Raw genomic sequence first — 18,049 nt, 5'->3', positions numbered from 1 at the left:
GCTGAGAGGGGACATGATCGAGGTGTACAAGATCATGAGGGGCATAGATAAGGAAGATGGCGGGGAACTTCTTCCACTGGTGGAAGGTTCAACAACGAGGGGACATAGATACAGGGTAAGGGGAGGGAGGTTTCGGGGGGATGTGAGAAAGAACTTTTTCACCCAGAGGGTGGTTGGAGTCTGGAACTCACTGCCTGGGGTGGTGGAGGCGGGAACACTCACAACGTTTAAGAGGCATTTGGATGGGCACTTGAAATGCTACAACATTCAGGGCTACGGTCCAAATGCGGGAAAATGGGATTAAAATTAGACTGTTTGGTAACGGGCGGCGTGGACACGATGGGCCGAAGGGCCTCTTTCTGTGCTGTAGGACTCTATGACTCTATGACCACATGCGTTTCTCCTGGGTACTCTGGTTTCCTCCCACATCACAAAGACTTGATGGTTGATGGCCTATTGACCATTGTAAATTATCACCCGTGGTGCTGGGGAGAGTAAATGGTTATGTGTGAGAGAATATGTTGCAGGGAAGTGACTGGGGAATGTAATCAATGGGACAGATGACCTCCTTCTATGTCGTGAGAACACACAGGAAAGATAGGGAAATAGATATCCCAGCTTTCTTTAACGGATAGAAAATTGCTTTGTATTTCAATGTTAATCAAGATAAAACTGAAGAGCCGAGCAGTTTGAGAGTGAAATATTCCAGAGCTAATAAAGATTGCAATTAAATAAGAGTAAATGGATCAGATATAGGTGGAGCCATTGGTCTGCAGTGGACCTCATTCACTGTTGGTTATCTTCTCTTCAGTCGCTGTTGGCACTTCTGCTTCCCGGTCATACGCGGTTACGATCACAGATCGGTGAGGTGCTGGACCTGGAGCTGATCCAACAACAGGCCAAGCACAACGCCTTGGATATCCACCGAGTGGCCGGCTTCATCATCGGCACGATGGGGAATCTCTGTGCACCAGTCAGGGACGGAGAAATAAGGAAACTGAAAAGCATCACAGACACCGTATCACTCTTCAGGTATGTGAAGAGGGGCAAGCAGATGATACTAGAATTAACCCTGTAAATATTCATGCCTCTTCATAACCTTTTGATGCCCCCCCCCCCCCCCCCCCAACTGACAGCCTTGGAAGCCTATCCACCCTAGTCAAACATGTCAAAAACCTTGGCTTGATATTTGACTCCGCTTTTAGGTTTGATAAGCAAGTCAACTCTGTGGTAAAAGCCAGTTTCTTCCAGCTTCGTACCATAACTAAAATCAAACCATTCCTCCAATTTGACGACCTAGACAAAAATCATCCACGCATTCATTTCCTCCCGCCTGGACTACTGCAACTCCCTATACACTGGGATCAGCCAATCCTCCCTGTCCCGCCTGCAATTGGTCCAAAACGCCGCAGCGAGACTCCTGACGGGTACCCGTAAAAGGGACCACATCACCCCGATTCTGGCCTCTCTCCACTGGCTCCCATTACGGTACAGAATCGATTTCAAACTCCTCCTATTTGCATATAAAGCCCTAAACGGGCTTGCCCCCCCCCCCCCCCCCCCATATCAAAAATCTTGTAACCCACCACTCAAAACTCCAGGTCCCTCAGGTCGGCCGACTTGGGGCTACTGACTGTCCTGCGGTCTAGACTTAAGCTCAGGGGTGACCGCGCTTTTGCGGTTGCAGCTCCTAGACTGTGGAACAGCATCCCTCTCCCCATCAGAACTGCCCCCTCCATCGACTCCTTTAAGTCCAGGCTCAAAACCTAGCGTTTGAGGCCCTCTGAGGGGGTGCTGGTATGTCTGAGTTGTTAGGTTTGTGTGCTATTGGATGTTCTTTTTTAGTACCTGCACTGATGTACAGCACTTTGGTCAATGTGGGTTGTGTTTAAATGTGCTATAAAAATAAAATTAACTTGACTTGACTTTAAGATTAATTTATCGCATATTCCCTTTTGTCTCAAATTTTGTTTAAATTTTGTGAAGCATCTTGTGACGTTTTATGATGTGAAAGGTAAATGGATAAATACACTATTTTGTTATTTCAGGATTTACAAGGACTCACAAATAATAGATAGCTTTTAAAATTATAAATTGCAAAGGGAATACAATCTCATTTAATCTATGCCGACCATTTTGTAATGAAATTCACAATTTCATTTGCTTACTTAAAAGAAGCCAAGAATCGGCATTATAATGAGACTCCAAAATCTCTTGCTCATTTGTTTTTCTCAATGCTTTCCCACGTGTCATCAATGCCATTAATTTTGTGCCATTAACTATGTAATGCTACATCTATCACTTCTGAACGTGTTGATTGATCCTGTTTCTAACACTAATTCTGGCACCACATTACTCATCATGTTTCTTCATCCAAGATCCTCGCTACTTGTAAAGATCTCATGTTTCCCGTGTAAACAATTTGATTTATTTTGTATTAAAGCAGAACACGCTGCAAATACTCAGCACCTCGGGCAGTGTCTATAGAGAATGAGTCCTAACAGTTCAAATCAACGACCTTTCATTGGAAGTGGAAGACATCAGAGATGGAGCAGGGTTTAAGCAGGTGTAGTGCAGGAGAGGGTAGGAAACATCAAAATGTGAAGGCAGGAAAATTCATATGATTAGAGAGAAAAAAGTCTAAGCTAGAAGTACAGGTAGTTGATAATGGAGCAAGGGAAGAGGCAATAAAATGAATCCAAATGGAAAAAAATGAATGTACAAATAGCTACTGTTTGGAAAAAAACAGCCAGTGGTCAGAATTGAAAATTATTCACTGCCTTCAATTGGCCTCCACCGAATGTAGAGTTGTTATTTCCATGTGTATCACTGAAGTGCATTAATGTTTGAACAGAAACCTTCATTAGAAACAACCTGCACCTTGCCTTCTCTCATTTATTTTGTGCCTCAACCTCTTAATGCATTCAGGTGATAAACTACTGAAGGTTGTCCCAGGTCTCTTTCCTCTCTAATCACCTTGCTCCTGAGGCATTGTGGTCCATGTTAACCACAGCGGAGCGAAAAGGCTTGTTCCTCTCGAAATGACACCCATTAATCCATCCAGTTTTACAATCTCTCAGGGAGATCTTCCGTGTGCTGGACGTTATGAAGATCGACATGGTGAACTTTACCATTAAGACTCTAAAGCCACACTTACAACAACCGTCCATTCAGTATGAGCGCAGCAAGTTCCAGGAGTTCCTCAACAAACAGCCCAGTAAGTAACTCAGTGAAGTGGTGTTATTTAGTCAGAAAAGTTAAGCTGCAGGAAAGGTTGCATGGACTGTGCTGCCGGGGGTCAGTGGTGGATATGATATCATAGTGGCATTTAAGAGACTTTTAGATAAAAATACAGAAATAGGCAGTGAATGGAAGGATATGAATTATCTGCAGGGTGATAAGAGTTGGTCTTGGCATCATGTTCAGCACAGACATTGTGGGCCGAAGGGCCTGTTCATGTGCTGTACTGTTCTATGTTCTAGTTAATGATTTACTGCATGTGAATGTGCTGAGAACCAGGAAGAAATGAAGGGAGAGTGTTGTGATGAACATGAGAAAGATTTACTTTGGTAGCTAAATTGATAGCATGTTATATCTGAAAGCATTTATAATGTTGCTGCACATTATTGGGACGAAAGCGATCCCTTCCTCCTCCAAAGTTGAGTTAAATACAATTGTTTAGTGTAAATTTAATAATCGAGCCCCCTATCCTGATTTTCTCAGGATGTAATGGAGAGAGCAAGGGGTATAACCATATGTCATACAACTAAGTGTAAGAAAATAACTGCAGATGCTGGTACAAATCGAAGGTATTTATTCACAAAATGCTGGAGTAACTCAGCAGGTCAGGCAGCATCTCAGGAGAGAAGGAATGGGTGACGTTTCGACCCGAAACGTCACCCATTCCTTCTCTCCTGAGATGCTGCCTGACCTGCTGAGTTACTCCAGCATTTTGTGAATAAATGTCATACCACTAACGTTAGTTCAGAATGTCATTTTAAGCCCATGTGAACAAATGGATGTGAAGATTGGTCAAAATGGTAGTTTTAAGCGGTATTTTAATAAGAGGGAGAGGTAGGAGTTTAGGGGGGAGATACCAGGGGTATGATAGCTGAATCCCAGAGGGGGTGGCGACAGTCTGTACAAAACCACTACAGTTCAGGAAACAATCCAGCTACTTTTTAGTCCACATGGCTTAGTTACCCCCCTGCTGTTACCAAATAATCGCATCTAATGGCTGCTTCTACACCAATCTAACATTGACACCTTCTCACTTCCGATTCTCAGATGCTTTGGAGCACACGACTGCATGGCTGAAAGCAGCAACTGAGGAAACGTCCAATTCAATGTCCCAGAATCGTGGCAACCACCCAAGGGGGCTGAGCCCAGCTGCAGTGCTTAATCAAGGCTACATGAACCTGCTGAAAGGGAACCACGAGACCAACACTTACCCAGAGGTAAGGTTCACAAGTTCACAAGTTATAGGAGTAGAATTAGGCCATTCGCCCCATCGAGTCTACTCCACAATTCAATCATAGCTGATCTCTGCCTCCTAATCTAATTTTCCTGCCTTCTCCCCATAACCCTTGACGCCCGTTCTAATGAAGAACTTGTCTATCTTCCCCTTAAAAATATCCACTGACTCGGCCTCCACAGCCCCCTGTCGCAATGGGTTTCGCAGATTAACTACCCTCTAACTAAAGAAGTTACTCCTCACCTCCTTTCTAAAAGCGGCCTTTAATTTTGAGGCTGTAACCTCTGGTCCTAGACTCTCCCATCAGTGGAAACATCCTTTCCACATCCACTCTATGTGCAGATGCTGGTTTAAATCAAAGATAGACACAAAATGCTGGAGTTGTTCAGCGGGACAGGCGGCATCTCTGGAGAGAAGGAATGGGTGACGTTTCGGGTCGAGACCTTTCTTCCTCTTCAGTAAATGCTGAAATTACTCCAGCATTTTGTGTCTATTCACTCTATGCCTTTCATTATTCTGTAAGTTTCAATGAGGTCCCCCCCTCAACCTTCTAAACTCCAGCGAGTAGAGGCCCAGTGCTGTCAGGCACTCGTCATATGCTAGCCCACTCATTCTTGGAATCATTCTTGTAAACCTCCTCTGGACCCTCTCCAGAGCCAGCACATCCTTCCTCAGATATGGATCCCAAATTTGCTCACAGTACTCCAAATGTGGCCTGACCAGTGCCTTATAGAGCCTCAGCATTACATCTCTGTAAGGTCTGAGGCATCATGAGGGTAGGGCCCCCAGTCAGATATATTAAGCTATATGTGTTATGCCATCTATCACACTTGTTGCCATGCTCTATGCCACTAGAGGTGAAGTTCCCTCATGAGTGAACAAAGTGCCTGCATAGAGTTAGCTGAAGAGTGATGTGTAGTGAGTACTATTATAACTAACCCTATAAAATCAACAAGTATGTTGAGATTAATTAAATTCTTCTCAATAACTATTAATTAACAGAAGATATTAGTTGCGATTTTTGGACAGATGTCGCTGAATAGCTGGCAAGTGTTCAAGTGTGATCAACCACTTGGAGCTGCAGTTTGCTCAAAGCCAGCTGCCAAGGTCAGGTACATGAACATCAATACAGTCAACAGCCAGGAAGATTCGGGTTTGAGTGAGCAAGCAGAGTTCATGCCAAGACCACTGGGGACCCGATAAAATGCATAAATGACGAGAGTTTCCAGGTCTCAGGGACTGTGTGGGAGGACAAAGCACATCGACAAGAGTTGCAGCAGAGACTCCGGCCCAGAGCTGGGGAATTTTCAGGTACAAGCAGCATCTGGGTCAGCCTTAGACCTAAGCGATCAATGTACCAGTTCATTGATCCTTCTGGTTCCCTCGTCACGTCTTGTCTATTACCCAGCGGCTCTGCGTTATATCCTTCATGTGGGGATGCAAAAGTTAACTCAAACAGTGAACCGATACAGGACATATACTTATGATGACGACTTAAACTAATCTCCTCTGCTTTCACGTGACTTATACCCCTCTATTTCCTGCACATCCAGGTGACTACATGAAAGCCTCCTAAATGGCTCTATCATATCTGCCTCTGTCACCCTCATCTACAGCATCCCAATGTGGACTCCTTTACATCAGCAAGATCATGTATAGGTCTTGGACCCTTTTGCCGAACACTTGCACTTGGTCCGCGAAGGTCGGCTGGGTCTCCTGTTGCTAACCATTTTAACTCCTCATCCCATTCCCATACTGACCTTTCTGTCCTGGGCCTCCATTGCCAGAGTAAGGCCACATGCAAACTGAAGGAACAACACCCATATCTTCCATGCTCCCACAGTCATTCTGAAGAAGGGTCCCGACCCGTCACGTCACCTATCCAAGTTCTCCAGAGATGTTGCCTGTCCCCTTCAGTTACTCCTGCGATTTGTGTCTTTTAAAAAATTTACCAGGGACTCATTTGGAAGGGTTAATTCCTGGTCAGGGTGTTGCTCCTTTCATCTCTTCCTGAATGTCCCGACTGTCTCAGGAAAGAAGCAAGAAGTATCAGTATGCTGGGTCACACCACTCGAGTGTTAAAAATCATTAAGAGAGTCAAGAGTCAAAAGTCAAGAGTTTAAGTATCATATGTACCAACATTACAGAATCAGAATCACCTTTATTGTTATCCAAAAAAAACAGGTCTTTTGGACGAGATTTCGTCACCCACAGTCCAACAGTAAGAGCAATAAAATAAGCAATTACACAACCACAAACCAACACAAAACAACAAAAAAAGAAACATCCATCACAGTGAGTCTCCTCCAGTCACCTCCTCACTGCGATGGAAGGCCAGAATGTATTTTCTTTTCCCCTGCCGTCTTCTCCCGTGGTCAGGCTGTTGAAGTTGCCACATTCCAGGCCGTGCCAGACGGTGAAATGTCCGCAGCGGGCCGACCCAAGCCCCGCGATTCGGGGCGGGCGAAGACGCTGCCGCTGCTGGAGCTCCCGATGTCTGCCCCCACCCAGGGGGCTGCGAGCTTCCGACATCCACGCGGCCCGCGCCGAAGCCTCCGGAGGCGAGTCGCAGCCGCTCCCGCAGCCTCCAAAGGCAGCCAGCTCCGCAGATGGTAAGTCCGGTCCGCGGACTCTGCGAACCAGAGCCCAGGTCAAGGCCGCCAGCTCCAGGTGTTTGGCCGATGGTAGGCCACAGCGGGAACTGAGACACCACTCAGAAAACAAAGGTCGGGTCTCCATTCGGAAGAGACAGTTTTACAATTTTACAGTTCCCCCCACACATAGTGCACAACCACAAAAAACACTACATCACATCTAAACACTACAATTAAGACAAAAAACAACAAAAAACACAAAAGACAAACGAACCGCAGGTAAGCCGCAGCTGCTAGGGCAGCGCCGCCATCTATGTTTGAGGCCTGTAAACACAATATTCATTGATAACATAAGAAACAAAAACATTCAATAATCATGTATCCATGGATCTCAGCAGAGATTACAACAGAATTCAGTCTCAATATTCAAATCAGTGAGCTTTACAACCAGCATGCAGGAACCTGGGTGAGTTACCCCCACTATATTCCATCACCCAGAGCCTGTCATGGACAGGTTTTGACCGCGTAATTTTGATGATGATTGAGTGAGGTTAATCAACAACTATCATTTCGAGTTCGAACCCACCAAACATTTTCAACGATCCGTAATCGTTCCATCACTCCTCTGCCCCACTGTTCCGCAGTGATTGACTAGATACTGTTGAGTTTCTTTGGTCAGGTATTGTCAACCGACACTGTTGTCTTCTTTTCTTGAACAGACTGTGCTGATGGACAAATCCCGTCTGCAGGGGATGCAGCAGAGACTCGAGCAGCTGACTCTGGTGGCTTCTGTTCTTTTGGTGACCACTAACGCAGTGGGAGCTGCCATTGGTGGTCTGCCAGGGTTTGTAGATAAACTAAAGCAGGTGACATGTGTCCTGTTGGATGAGCAGAGTTGCAAGTAAGTTAATCTGACCATTCGTCTCCAGGATGCGATAAACACAGAATGCCGAGAAGCATTTCAGCACCTTGCATAGTTACAACTCCATTTTGAAGGCACGTCCAGGTGAAAACTGCATTGTTTCAATCCACTTGTGTGCAGAGTGTGCAGATTGTGTCAACGAAGCTGGCAGTGGGATGAGTATCTCCAATATATTTGTTTTGATGTCCTGTCTCGACCATAAGACATGGTTGGACATGGAAGACTCTTTTGCCTGATTTGATTCGATTCTGTTATTTCAGAATAACAACTCTGGATCCTTGAGGCATGGACTTGCCTTTTATGTCCTGGCCAAAAGTAGTCTTAATGTTACATATTCCAGATCTCAGTCACTTTTTGTGCAAAGGAATCTTCCAAAGTATGGGTTGAATAATCACACCTTCTCATGTCCTCGTGTCTGATTCATTCCACCCACTACTCCAATGCTTCCTCTTCACTCTGTCTCCAACCTAGCCAATTCCTCTTCACTCCATCTCCATGCCTGGCACTGCCTCTTACAACTCCATGCCCTGGCCCTCCCTCTTCCATCTCCATCCCTGGAACCCCCTCTTCCATCTCCATCCCTGGAACCCCTCTTCCATCTCCAGCCCTGGTCCCAGCACTCCCTCCTCCATCTTCAACACCTGGCACTCTCTCTTCCACCTCCAACCTTGGAACTCTCTCTTCCATTTCCACCCCCGGCACTCCCTCTTACATCTCAATGCCCTGGTCCTCCCTCTTCCATCTCCACCCCTGGACCTCCTTCGATCTCCACCCCTGGAACTCCCTCTTCCATCTCCACCCCTGGAACACCCTACTCCATCTCCAGCACTCCATCTTCCATCTCCACCCACATAACTCCCTCCTCCATTTCCAACCACAGTCCTGGCATTCTTTCATCTCCAACCACAGGACCCCCTCTTTGTTCCATTGACTATGTTTGGAAGGGAATGGGAGGTATGGGTGCTGTGAGCTACAGACATTTTGTTTTCTCCCTATCAATGTATCACATATATTGGTTTGAGGCTTTGACATGGAAAGTCAAGAGCAGTTGAAGTTTTGACTTTATATCGTGAAAAAATAACACCTCTAAGCAATAGGTCCAACACCATAAGCAGCTGTATAATACAATGTACTAAAAAATCCTTGTGTTGCTCCCCTCTCTCAATCTCCAGGGCATTAAGATTAGGAGAAGCTCTACATGCACTCAGTGATCAGATGCACAGAGAGGTCAACAGATCACATGCTGAGCATGGTTACACTCCTCTGACTAATGAGCAAGAAGCAATTCTAAAAGGACAAATCAGAAGCATTAGGCACAGCCACAATGTAGTTCGTATTCTGCTAGGTGAGTCCTGTGTACAACATGCAAAATAAGTGAGTGAAATTGTGCTATATTGTCTTTGTTACTATAAAAAAAAAAGATGTTTTCCTTTCCTTAAAGGAAATGTAAATTAAAACAAAATCACTTTGATTATAGACACAAAATGTTGGAGAAACTCCGTGGGTCAGGCAGCATCTCCGGCGAAAAGGAGTAGGTGACATTTTGGGTTGAGAGCCTTTTTCAGACCCTGTATGAAAAGGAGTATGAAGAAGGGTCTTGACCCGAAACAGCACCTATTCCATTTCTCCAGAGATGTTGCCTGAACCACTGGGTTACTCCAGCATTTTGTGTCTATATTCAGTGCAAACCAGCATCTGTAGTTCCTTCCTATCACTTTGATTATTCCTATCTATAATTAGTATCATGAGAGTACATATTTCTATAATTGAGACACCCAGATGAGTGAAATCCCTTGATAGATTTACTCTGTGGAGCAGTTTGCTGGTAGATCAGCCCAAACTTTAAAGGGCTACTTGGTCATGTGTTTTAGCACTTACTCTCATTCTTACAGACTATTGAAAAGGGATCAGCCAGGGGTTTCACCATTCAGTTGTTTGCCTATTACACATCCCTTCCCACACACAACCCCATTTAGGTGCCATTATCGTCTTTGCACAGAAGTAGAGGGTGAGCATATTGCAGACTACCAAAGAATGCCAACAAGCACAGCCGTGCACCCAAATAATGAACTACAGCTTCAAAGTCAAGGAGGGGATGGCCAGAGGGGATACAATGTGTTGAAGTGAGAATCAAGGATGCAGTAGAAATACGAACAACTTTTAAGCAATTAGTCAAGAAGGTAAAATTGAGAAGGAGTATCCACCAATGTTTTAACCAGTTATCGTGAAAGCAAGCAACAAATGGATTTTGTATCCACGTATATTGTCAAATGTAAAACAGACCGAAGTACAAGACATCTCATTGTGCAACAACACTGTAAACATCTGCTCAGACTATTCAAATACAAAACAAATATTGAAATAATTTAACCACATCCAATATATTCCCTCTGGAAAAAATCAATTCAATGTTTGTTTCTCCAAATACAACAGATCCAGATCTTTAAGTCAACCACAATAATTAGTAAGTTGACACATTTTGCAATCACTGTCAAATACTGAACCCATTAAATAAGAAAAACTAATACCTAAATTATTTTTGGCAGCAGACTTAATTGATAAAACTAATACTTAGCAATTATTTTTGGTCGCATGCCCGACTTAATGGACCACGAGGTATTTACCTGTAGCTGGTTTCATTGTTTCTCTGTAGGTGAGCGGATCAACTTCTACGTGAAGGAATTCCTCAGTCTCTCCAGCCCACGAAATGGGCATCGTGCACTTCCAGGAGGCCTTGGTCCCATTCAGGCAGAACTGAAGGAGATTGGCTCCACATTCAGCCACATCGTGCAGCACAACAGGATGGTATTTGGACCTTACTACTCAGAAATTCTGGCAAAGCTGCTCTTCACAGAGGGAGACACTGGGATGGACTCTCGCTGAGTCGGGAAGCAGAATCCACAGTAAAACTGTCTGTAGATTGCATGAGGTGAGAAATCATTGTCTTAAGCAACACCTTAATGTAAGCCAGAGCACTTCCAGAAGGTTAGAAAATCTTCTGAATAGGAAAAATTGTACTTCCAAAGCACAATCTATTGCTATTACCAAAATTATCTGTTGCAAATTGTTCATTATGAATTACCATAATTATTCAGCTGTTGCATTAACAGCACGCCTCTCGCCCTTAAAACATCAGGCAGTTGTTTGTGACTTCTTCGAAGGAAAAAAAAGTCCTATTAAATCCTGATATTCCAGTGTAATTATAGATGTTGACCATCATTGAAAATAAAGGCTGATTTTTTTTTTTAACCCTCTTATCTTTACCCCACAAGTTTTATGCTGTAAACGCCACGTCCAGAATGATTCTTAAATCGTTAATGTTTCATGAAGTTAAAGTCCCTACTATGTGCTGGCACCTAAAGTGAAGAACCAGTGAACCTGTGTCCCAACAATGTGATGTACAGGACAATGCAATAGTTATGTCTCAATGCCTTGGTTAAAATGACATTCCCTTTCTATGGCTGCTCCACCTGAAGTTGAACTTTTGTTCAAGTACGTTCATTGAACGCAATCTAGTGGTAAACTTCTCCAAAAGTTGCAACAATTATCTATGTCATTTGCTCAATTCAAATGACATAGATATCAATGTATAAACACAGAGATCTGAGCTCAAAATACAAGTCAGCATTTCTGCATTGAAGAACTGCGACACTGTCGAATGTGCCATTTTCAGGCGCGATGCTAATTTAGGAGTCTCCATGACTTAACAGGGGATGTCTCATTGAAGTGTATTTAAAAAAGAGCAGAAGAAACCCCATGTTCATTGCACAATGATACTAAGCATGAATTCGCTCCCATGCTTCCTAACTTTGCAAGTGTGGCTACTCTTCAAATAAAGATTATGTCTTTGGCTGTAAGGAGCTTAGATGCATCCTAAGGAAATGAGAAATGCCATGTAAATGCATGTCTTTCTTTCCATTTTTTATTTACATTCACAGTAATTATTTTGGGGAGTGAGTGAGCAGCTTTGCAAAACAGCAGTGAAATGGATGGAGAAACATCTTACAGATTTTAAGCAAAACTGAAAATACTTATTTTCTCTTTTTTTCTCTGAGGAAGGGTCTCAGACCCGAGGCATCACTCTGTTCCTCAACTAGAGAGCAGTCCTGGATGACTATCTACCTGTGTAGGAAGGAATTGCAGATGCTGATTTAAACAGAAGATAGGCACAAAAAGCTGGAGTAACTTAGCGGATCAGAGAGCATCTACGGAGAGAAGGAATAGGTGACGTTTCGGGTCAAGACCCTTCTTCAAACTGATATTCGGGCATTTTAAACTAGAAGCAAAAGTATGAATTTTGATGAATGTTCAGCTGAATGAACATCATGCAGAGATGATTAAAGTTTTTTTTTAAACTGAGGTTACACCAGCAGAGGGCATCAACTACAAAAGTATCACCATTTTATGATGCATTTTTCACACTGACCAGAAGAAAATAGCAGATAGCTGTAATTCAAGAAAATACTTTCAAGTTAAAAATAAAAGTTTCAGATTTAGACACATTTTGTTTTGGGACAGAATTTTAAAAGACACAAAAATGTTATTGCTCAAGTGCTGAAAGTTATATGTACCCTCTTGACAAATATCACATCAGTCCTATAGTTGGGACAAAAAGTGCTTTATGCACTGATATATGGAGTACATTTTAATAAACCAGTAATACATTGTAATTTCCACATCGTTAACCTTGTAACTTCACAGTGAGATTGCAGCATTACAGAATCAGACAATTTAATTTCCCCTGCCCAAGCTGTAACTATTTCTTGAAAGCCTCAATAAAGAGGTCTTTCTGCAATTCTTCCTTAAACCTCCACATTGAAGCAGCCTCACCCCCTGAGTTTCACAGCCATTCTGTAACATGCCACTGAGCGATAGACTGCCATTCCCCAATTGCCAATTTGGTGGTGTTTTCCCTTTACATTATGAGTAGGCAAGGCTATCCATGTGCCTCACTTCAAATGCCAATATTGGGAATGCATCCATACAGAATACTGCACGGTAATCAGTGCCAATTTGTGTTACCCACCAGTTCCAATGTAAAACAATTTTGGATATACTGGTAGCTTAATGCCACAGTGCCATCACTAGGCCTGTGGCCACTTGGTATTGGCATGGTTAATTATTGTCATGCGTACAATATAACATTATTAATATTGGTGTCACATTGTACGCATGATAATCTCTCTGTCTCTGGCATCCGTCCATCTGCATGATGATAATAATAATAATAAATGTTATTTGTCATATGTAGGTTGGCACAGGGTCAACGGTACAATGAAATGTATTTGACAAGACAATGGTTCACCTCAGCAGTAATATTCCAAGGATAAATAAGATTTTAAAAATGACATTAGTAAGGTAAAAAGACAATATTAAAAATAGGTAAAAAGACAATATTAAAAATAATCAACATATATGATTTGAAATGTGTTTATGAGTTCAGAAGCCTGATGGCCTGATGGTAGAAACTGTTCTTAAGTCTGGTGGTACGTGCAGCCATACTCCTGTATCGTCTGCCTGACGGTAACAAGGAGAACAGCCTGCGTGCTGGGTGGCTGTGGTCCTTGATGATGCTGCGTGCCTTCCGCAGGCACCGCCGGTAGAAAATGTCCTGAACGGCCGGGAGACAGTTGCCAGTGATGTGCTGTGCCGTCTTCACCACTCTCTGTAGTGATTTGTGGCTGTGGGCAGAACAGTTCCTGTACCAGACTGTAATGCAGCCCGTCAGCAGGCTCTCGATGGTGCATCTGTAGATGTTTGTGAAGATGCTGGCGTTCATGCCAAACTTCCTCATACCTCAGATGATGGTATGGCTTGGTGTTGTCTTGCTTGGAGAGGGGGATTTTTCATCTGTGGTTACATTTCCTTGTGTGACTGACTGGGCCTACCCATGACAGGCAGATCAGTGTCCTCTCCATTTGATTTGGCCGCTGAGCCTGGGCATGTAAATGGGAATACAGACTTGCCCAGCATCTGCATTCCCCTCTCGACCTGATAGGTTAATTCCAGAGGAATGTCGTGGCTGCTACGTCTGGGGCTACTCGGTTGCAGGAGTTGCCGGAAGGCGAATGCACGAGGGATCAGCCACCCGTCTCTAGGAACTCCAGCTCCAGTGCCATTGGCTCTCCTGAGCCTTACCCACAAGGCAGCTGGGTGCTATTTAACCCATAGTTGGGACCTGGTTGATGGACGTCAGGACGTGTCCACACGGCGGTGGGCCTGCACGTCGCATCTCTGGGGGCCAGAGTTCCTCCGAGATGCCCGTGCAGTTTAGCCTGGGACTGAGGGTTCAGTGTTGAGGCGGATAGAAAATTGGTTGGCGGACAGGAAGCAAAGAGTAGGACTAAACGGGTCCTTTTCGGAATGGCAGGCAGTGACTAGTGGGGTACCGCAAGGCTCAGTGCTGGGACCCCAGTTATTTACAGTGTATATTAATGATTTGGACGAGGGAATTGAATGCAACATCTCTAAGTTTGCGGATGACACGAAGCTGGGTGGCAGTGTTAGCTGCGAGGAGGATGCTAGGAGGCTGCAGAGTGACTTGGATAGATTAGGCGAGTGGGCAAATGCATGGCAGATGCAATATAATGTGGATAAATGTGAGGTTATCCACTTTGGCGGCAAGAACAGGAAAGCAGAGTATTACCTGAATGATCAGCCATGATCATATTGAATGGCGGTGCAGGCTCGAAGGGTCGAATGGCCTACTCCTGCACCTATTTTCTATGTTTCTATGACTGAAGGTGGCCCCAGTTACCATGTGTTGCCAGGAGGAGGCACTGCGAGAGTCGTGATGATGCAGTGGTTATGTACTGGCAGAGGGAGGCTCACGCACTCGCCTCCCTTTTTCACAAAAATTGCTAGCCAGCGGCATCTGGATTTATACCAGGGCACCGGACACATGCAACACCCTGTGGCTCGCGCCACCAACACATAACGCATGACAATATGTGGACAATATTGTAACTGCAGCTCATAGCTCGTACAATATTTCCACTGTGGAAAGACTTTTGCTTGCATACAATCCAATCTATTCAGATTAATATTGTACCCAACCAGATAACACAATACATGCACTTCCTGGCTTATGTAAGGGTTACGTTCCGTGACCCCTTATGTAAATCAGATTTACGTAAGTCGGAATCACCATTCCCATCCTCTGCCCAAAATAATTCACTGAGAGTATTAACTATCTCACCGATGCCCAGCTGCGTCTGGGGCACTTTCTGCAGCATGTGGCATTCTGGGTAAGCACTGCCGCCATTGCTGGCTAATTTCCAATATAAACTTGAAATTACAAACTGCCTCAGTTGCACTTGGAACTGAGTATAGAATTATTTATGCAAGTGCAAGTTTAAGTAAGGCGCCCATTGCGTAATTCAGGAAGCGCCTGTACATCAAATTTGTCAAATTTTAAAATTCATCATGGAAATTGCACCTGATCAAAAAAAAACTTCAATTTTCCTGATGTCTGTTAACACGCAAGCTCAGAATGTCAAAGCTGATATCTGCTAAGTAAGTGGGATTAGTTCAAAGAACCCCCTCTACTCTATTCCAACATTCAATAAGAACTACTAATCTATAGCCTAACTCCACTTATGTACCTCAGCTGCTTCATGAAGAGTTAACAGAAATTACCATTTCATTTTTCAAATTACTAACTATGCTGGTGTTTACCGCATTTTGAGGGATAATTGTGATGTTTGTATGCAGGACACTTTCCCAGTCTCTCTGAATGGGTGGCCTCAGATTTTTTTAAGTCCCCTTTCCTATTCTCTCTATCAGTAAAAAAGTAATTTCTCTATATCGACACTATCCACTCAAAATCCTAAAGGCTTTAATCAAATCTCTCTCAATCTTTATTTATTGAGGAATACAAGCTTGCGTAATCTTTCTTCATGACTTATCCTTAAGTGTCCTCCTACATTTCTGGTGAATCTGCATTTCCTCCAAGGCTAATTTATCCTTTCTAAGCTGCTGTTGGTTTTACTCAATTTTTTTTCATGGCTGTGGTAAAATTTACTTTACTGGCACACAAGATTATTTCCTTGCATTTTAAGAGACATTAATCTTAACATTTAAACATGAAAGGTTAATGCTGGTGTTGAGAGATCTCAGAATATTAATTTTAAATTCTACGTTGTCACATAATATCATTTCCATTTTGCAGATTTTGAAAAATTGTTCGTCACTGCCTCAGTCTATTACCAAAACAGGTATAACCAAATAATTCATATTTAATCAGTTGGAACTGGGACCTTTTCTTATCACAGCACAGCCATTGGCCCCTGAATGCTGATAAATCAAGAGGAACCATTAGAAAGCAATGTTGCCTCAGAACATGTTGTCTTCTGCCAAGCGTGACTTTGGCCCACTTCCCATCTCGTTTCACACTCCAGAACTGCTGCTTATCGAAGCAGATTGTTGAAAAGACAAGCTGTAAATATTTTAAATAATGCTCTACCATGTTTTTAATAAGCTTGTGTAAGTTGACAACTAGATTTGCACATTAAGAGTGGGAAAGATTCTCCAACGTAATTATCTTTAAGAACCGCAGCGTAAGAGTCATAAGACAATCTATTGATTTTGTTTTACACTATTAATGCTGGCTGCGCTTGGCTCCTCATGTTTAATTCATTCTGCTTTATACCTCTCTCTGTAGGTGACAATGTTCTGGATGATTAGTTATGCGGTTACAGCAGGCTGTCTTTTTTTAACTGCAGAGGGTGAAAATGATGAGTGCTAGAAATCTCAAAAAGTATATCAGAAGATTTTGTAAACAGACTGGCTCTGAAAGGGAAATGCAAAATTCAGGTTGCAACTGGGTGCCAATCATGTATGATTTTCTGCATTGAAGCTCGATTAGATTCAGGATTCAAATGGGGTCCCGATTAAGGTGTTACTCATTCACTGATGCTCGAACTGAAATGCAGTCAGACTTTCCTCTTTGCAAATGCTGATGATATTATGCATTTTCAGAATGTTCAGCTTTTATTTTATAGTTTTGTTGTCAACTTTGTTAACTGATTAGAAATTGTTATCCCTGGAGAATTACTTTATAAACATTGAGGGATTGAAATGATTTTGGATATTAGTTACAGATTATATCTATTACAGAATATATTATATATCATGTAAATTATGAATTACTGTAATTGTAAGATTGTACGGTTGATTTTGTTTTGACTCCCAAGTTGCCTAACATGCGCCATTTTCTATCTACTATTGAAATACATGGACACCCAATTGTTGGTTTTGCCATCTTTGATTGGGATTCCAGATGTGAGATTCACCAGAATACAGTGGTGTGAGCTGGATGCAGTGCACATGCTGGGTTATGCCAAGAAAGACACAGAATGCTGGGTTAACTCAGCGGGTCAGGCAGCATCTCTGGAGAACATGCATAGGTGACATTTTGGGTCGGGATTATTCTTCAGATTACTTAGTTTTCTGAAAAAAGAAGTGTGAGCTACTTTGTTTTCTTTCTCGCTGTGGAGATGTAAGGGACCTCCATTAGGTTCATCGCAATATTACCAAAGCATTAGTGGGTAGAAATCCCAAAACTGTTTTTTCAAGTTGTTTTGTTCTCCAGCTCCTTCAAGAGATGAATTATTAAAATGGGCATTGCAACTATATTCTTAGATTCAGTTACCTCATAATCTAAAAAATAATTGGGGGAAAGGATGGGCTGCTTCCAACCAGGAATTTGATGAATGAATCTATGCGGCACGGTAGCGCAGCGGTAGAGTTGCTGCTTTACAGCGAATGCAGCGCCGGAGACTCAGGTTCGATCCTGACTACGGGTGCTGCACTGTAAGGAGTTTGTACGTTCTCCCCATGACCTGCGTGGGTTTTCTCCGAGATCTTCGGTTTCCTCTCACACTCCAAAGACGTACAGGTATGTAGGTTAATTGGCTGGGTAAATGTAAAAATTGTCCCTAGTGGGTGTAGGATAGTGTTAATGTACGGGGATCGCTGGGCGGCACGGACTTGGTGGGCCGAAAAGGCCTGTTTCCGGCTGTATATATATGATATGATATGATATGATAATCTCTCTGA

General features: G+C 43.2%; 1 protein-coding gene across 1 annotated transcript in view; it reads left to right on the top strand.

Moving 5' to 3' along the window:
- LOC144605266 (T-complex protein 11-like protein 1) overlaps positions 1-16,759 on the top strand; it is a 30,631-nt gene extending 13,872 nt beyond the window's left edge. Inside the window, exons 4-10 of the mRNA XM_078420362.1 lie at positions 812-1,032; positions 3,081-3,217; positions 4,288-4,457; positions 7,788-7,969; positions 9,163-9,335; positions 10,644-10,919; positions 16,653-16,759. Of these exons, the coding sequence (XP_078276488.1) occupies positions 812-1,032; positions 3,081-3,217; positions 4,288-4,457; positions 7,788-7,969; positions 9,163-9,335; positions 10,644-10,873 (1,113 nt within the window). The 3' untranslated portion in view covers positions 10,874-10,919; positions 16,653-16,759. The remainder of the gene's footprint in view (positions 1-811; positions 1,033-3,080; positions 3,218-4,287; positions 4,458-7,787; positions 7,970-9,162; positions 9,336-10,643; positions 10,920-16,652) is intronic.
- Positions 16,760-18,049: the final 1,290 nt, after the last annotated feature.

Source organism: Rhinoraja longicauda, chromosome 24 (assembly GCF_053455715.1).
Source record: "Rhinoraja longicauda isolate Sanriku21f chromosome 24, sRhiLon1.1, whole genome shotgun sequence".
NCBI lineage: Eukaryota > Metazoa > Chordata > Chondrichthyes > Rajiformes > Arhynchobatidae > Rhinoraja > Rhinoraja longicauda.
This window is presented reverse-complemented; position numbering and strand designations above follow the sequence as displayed.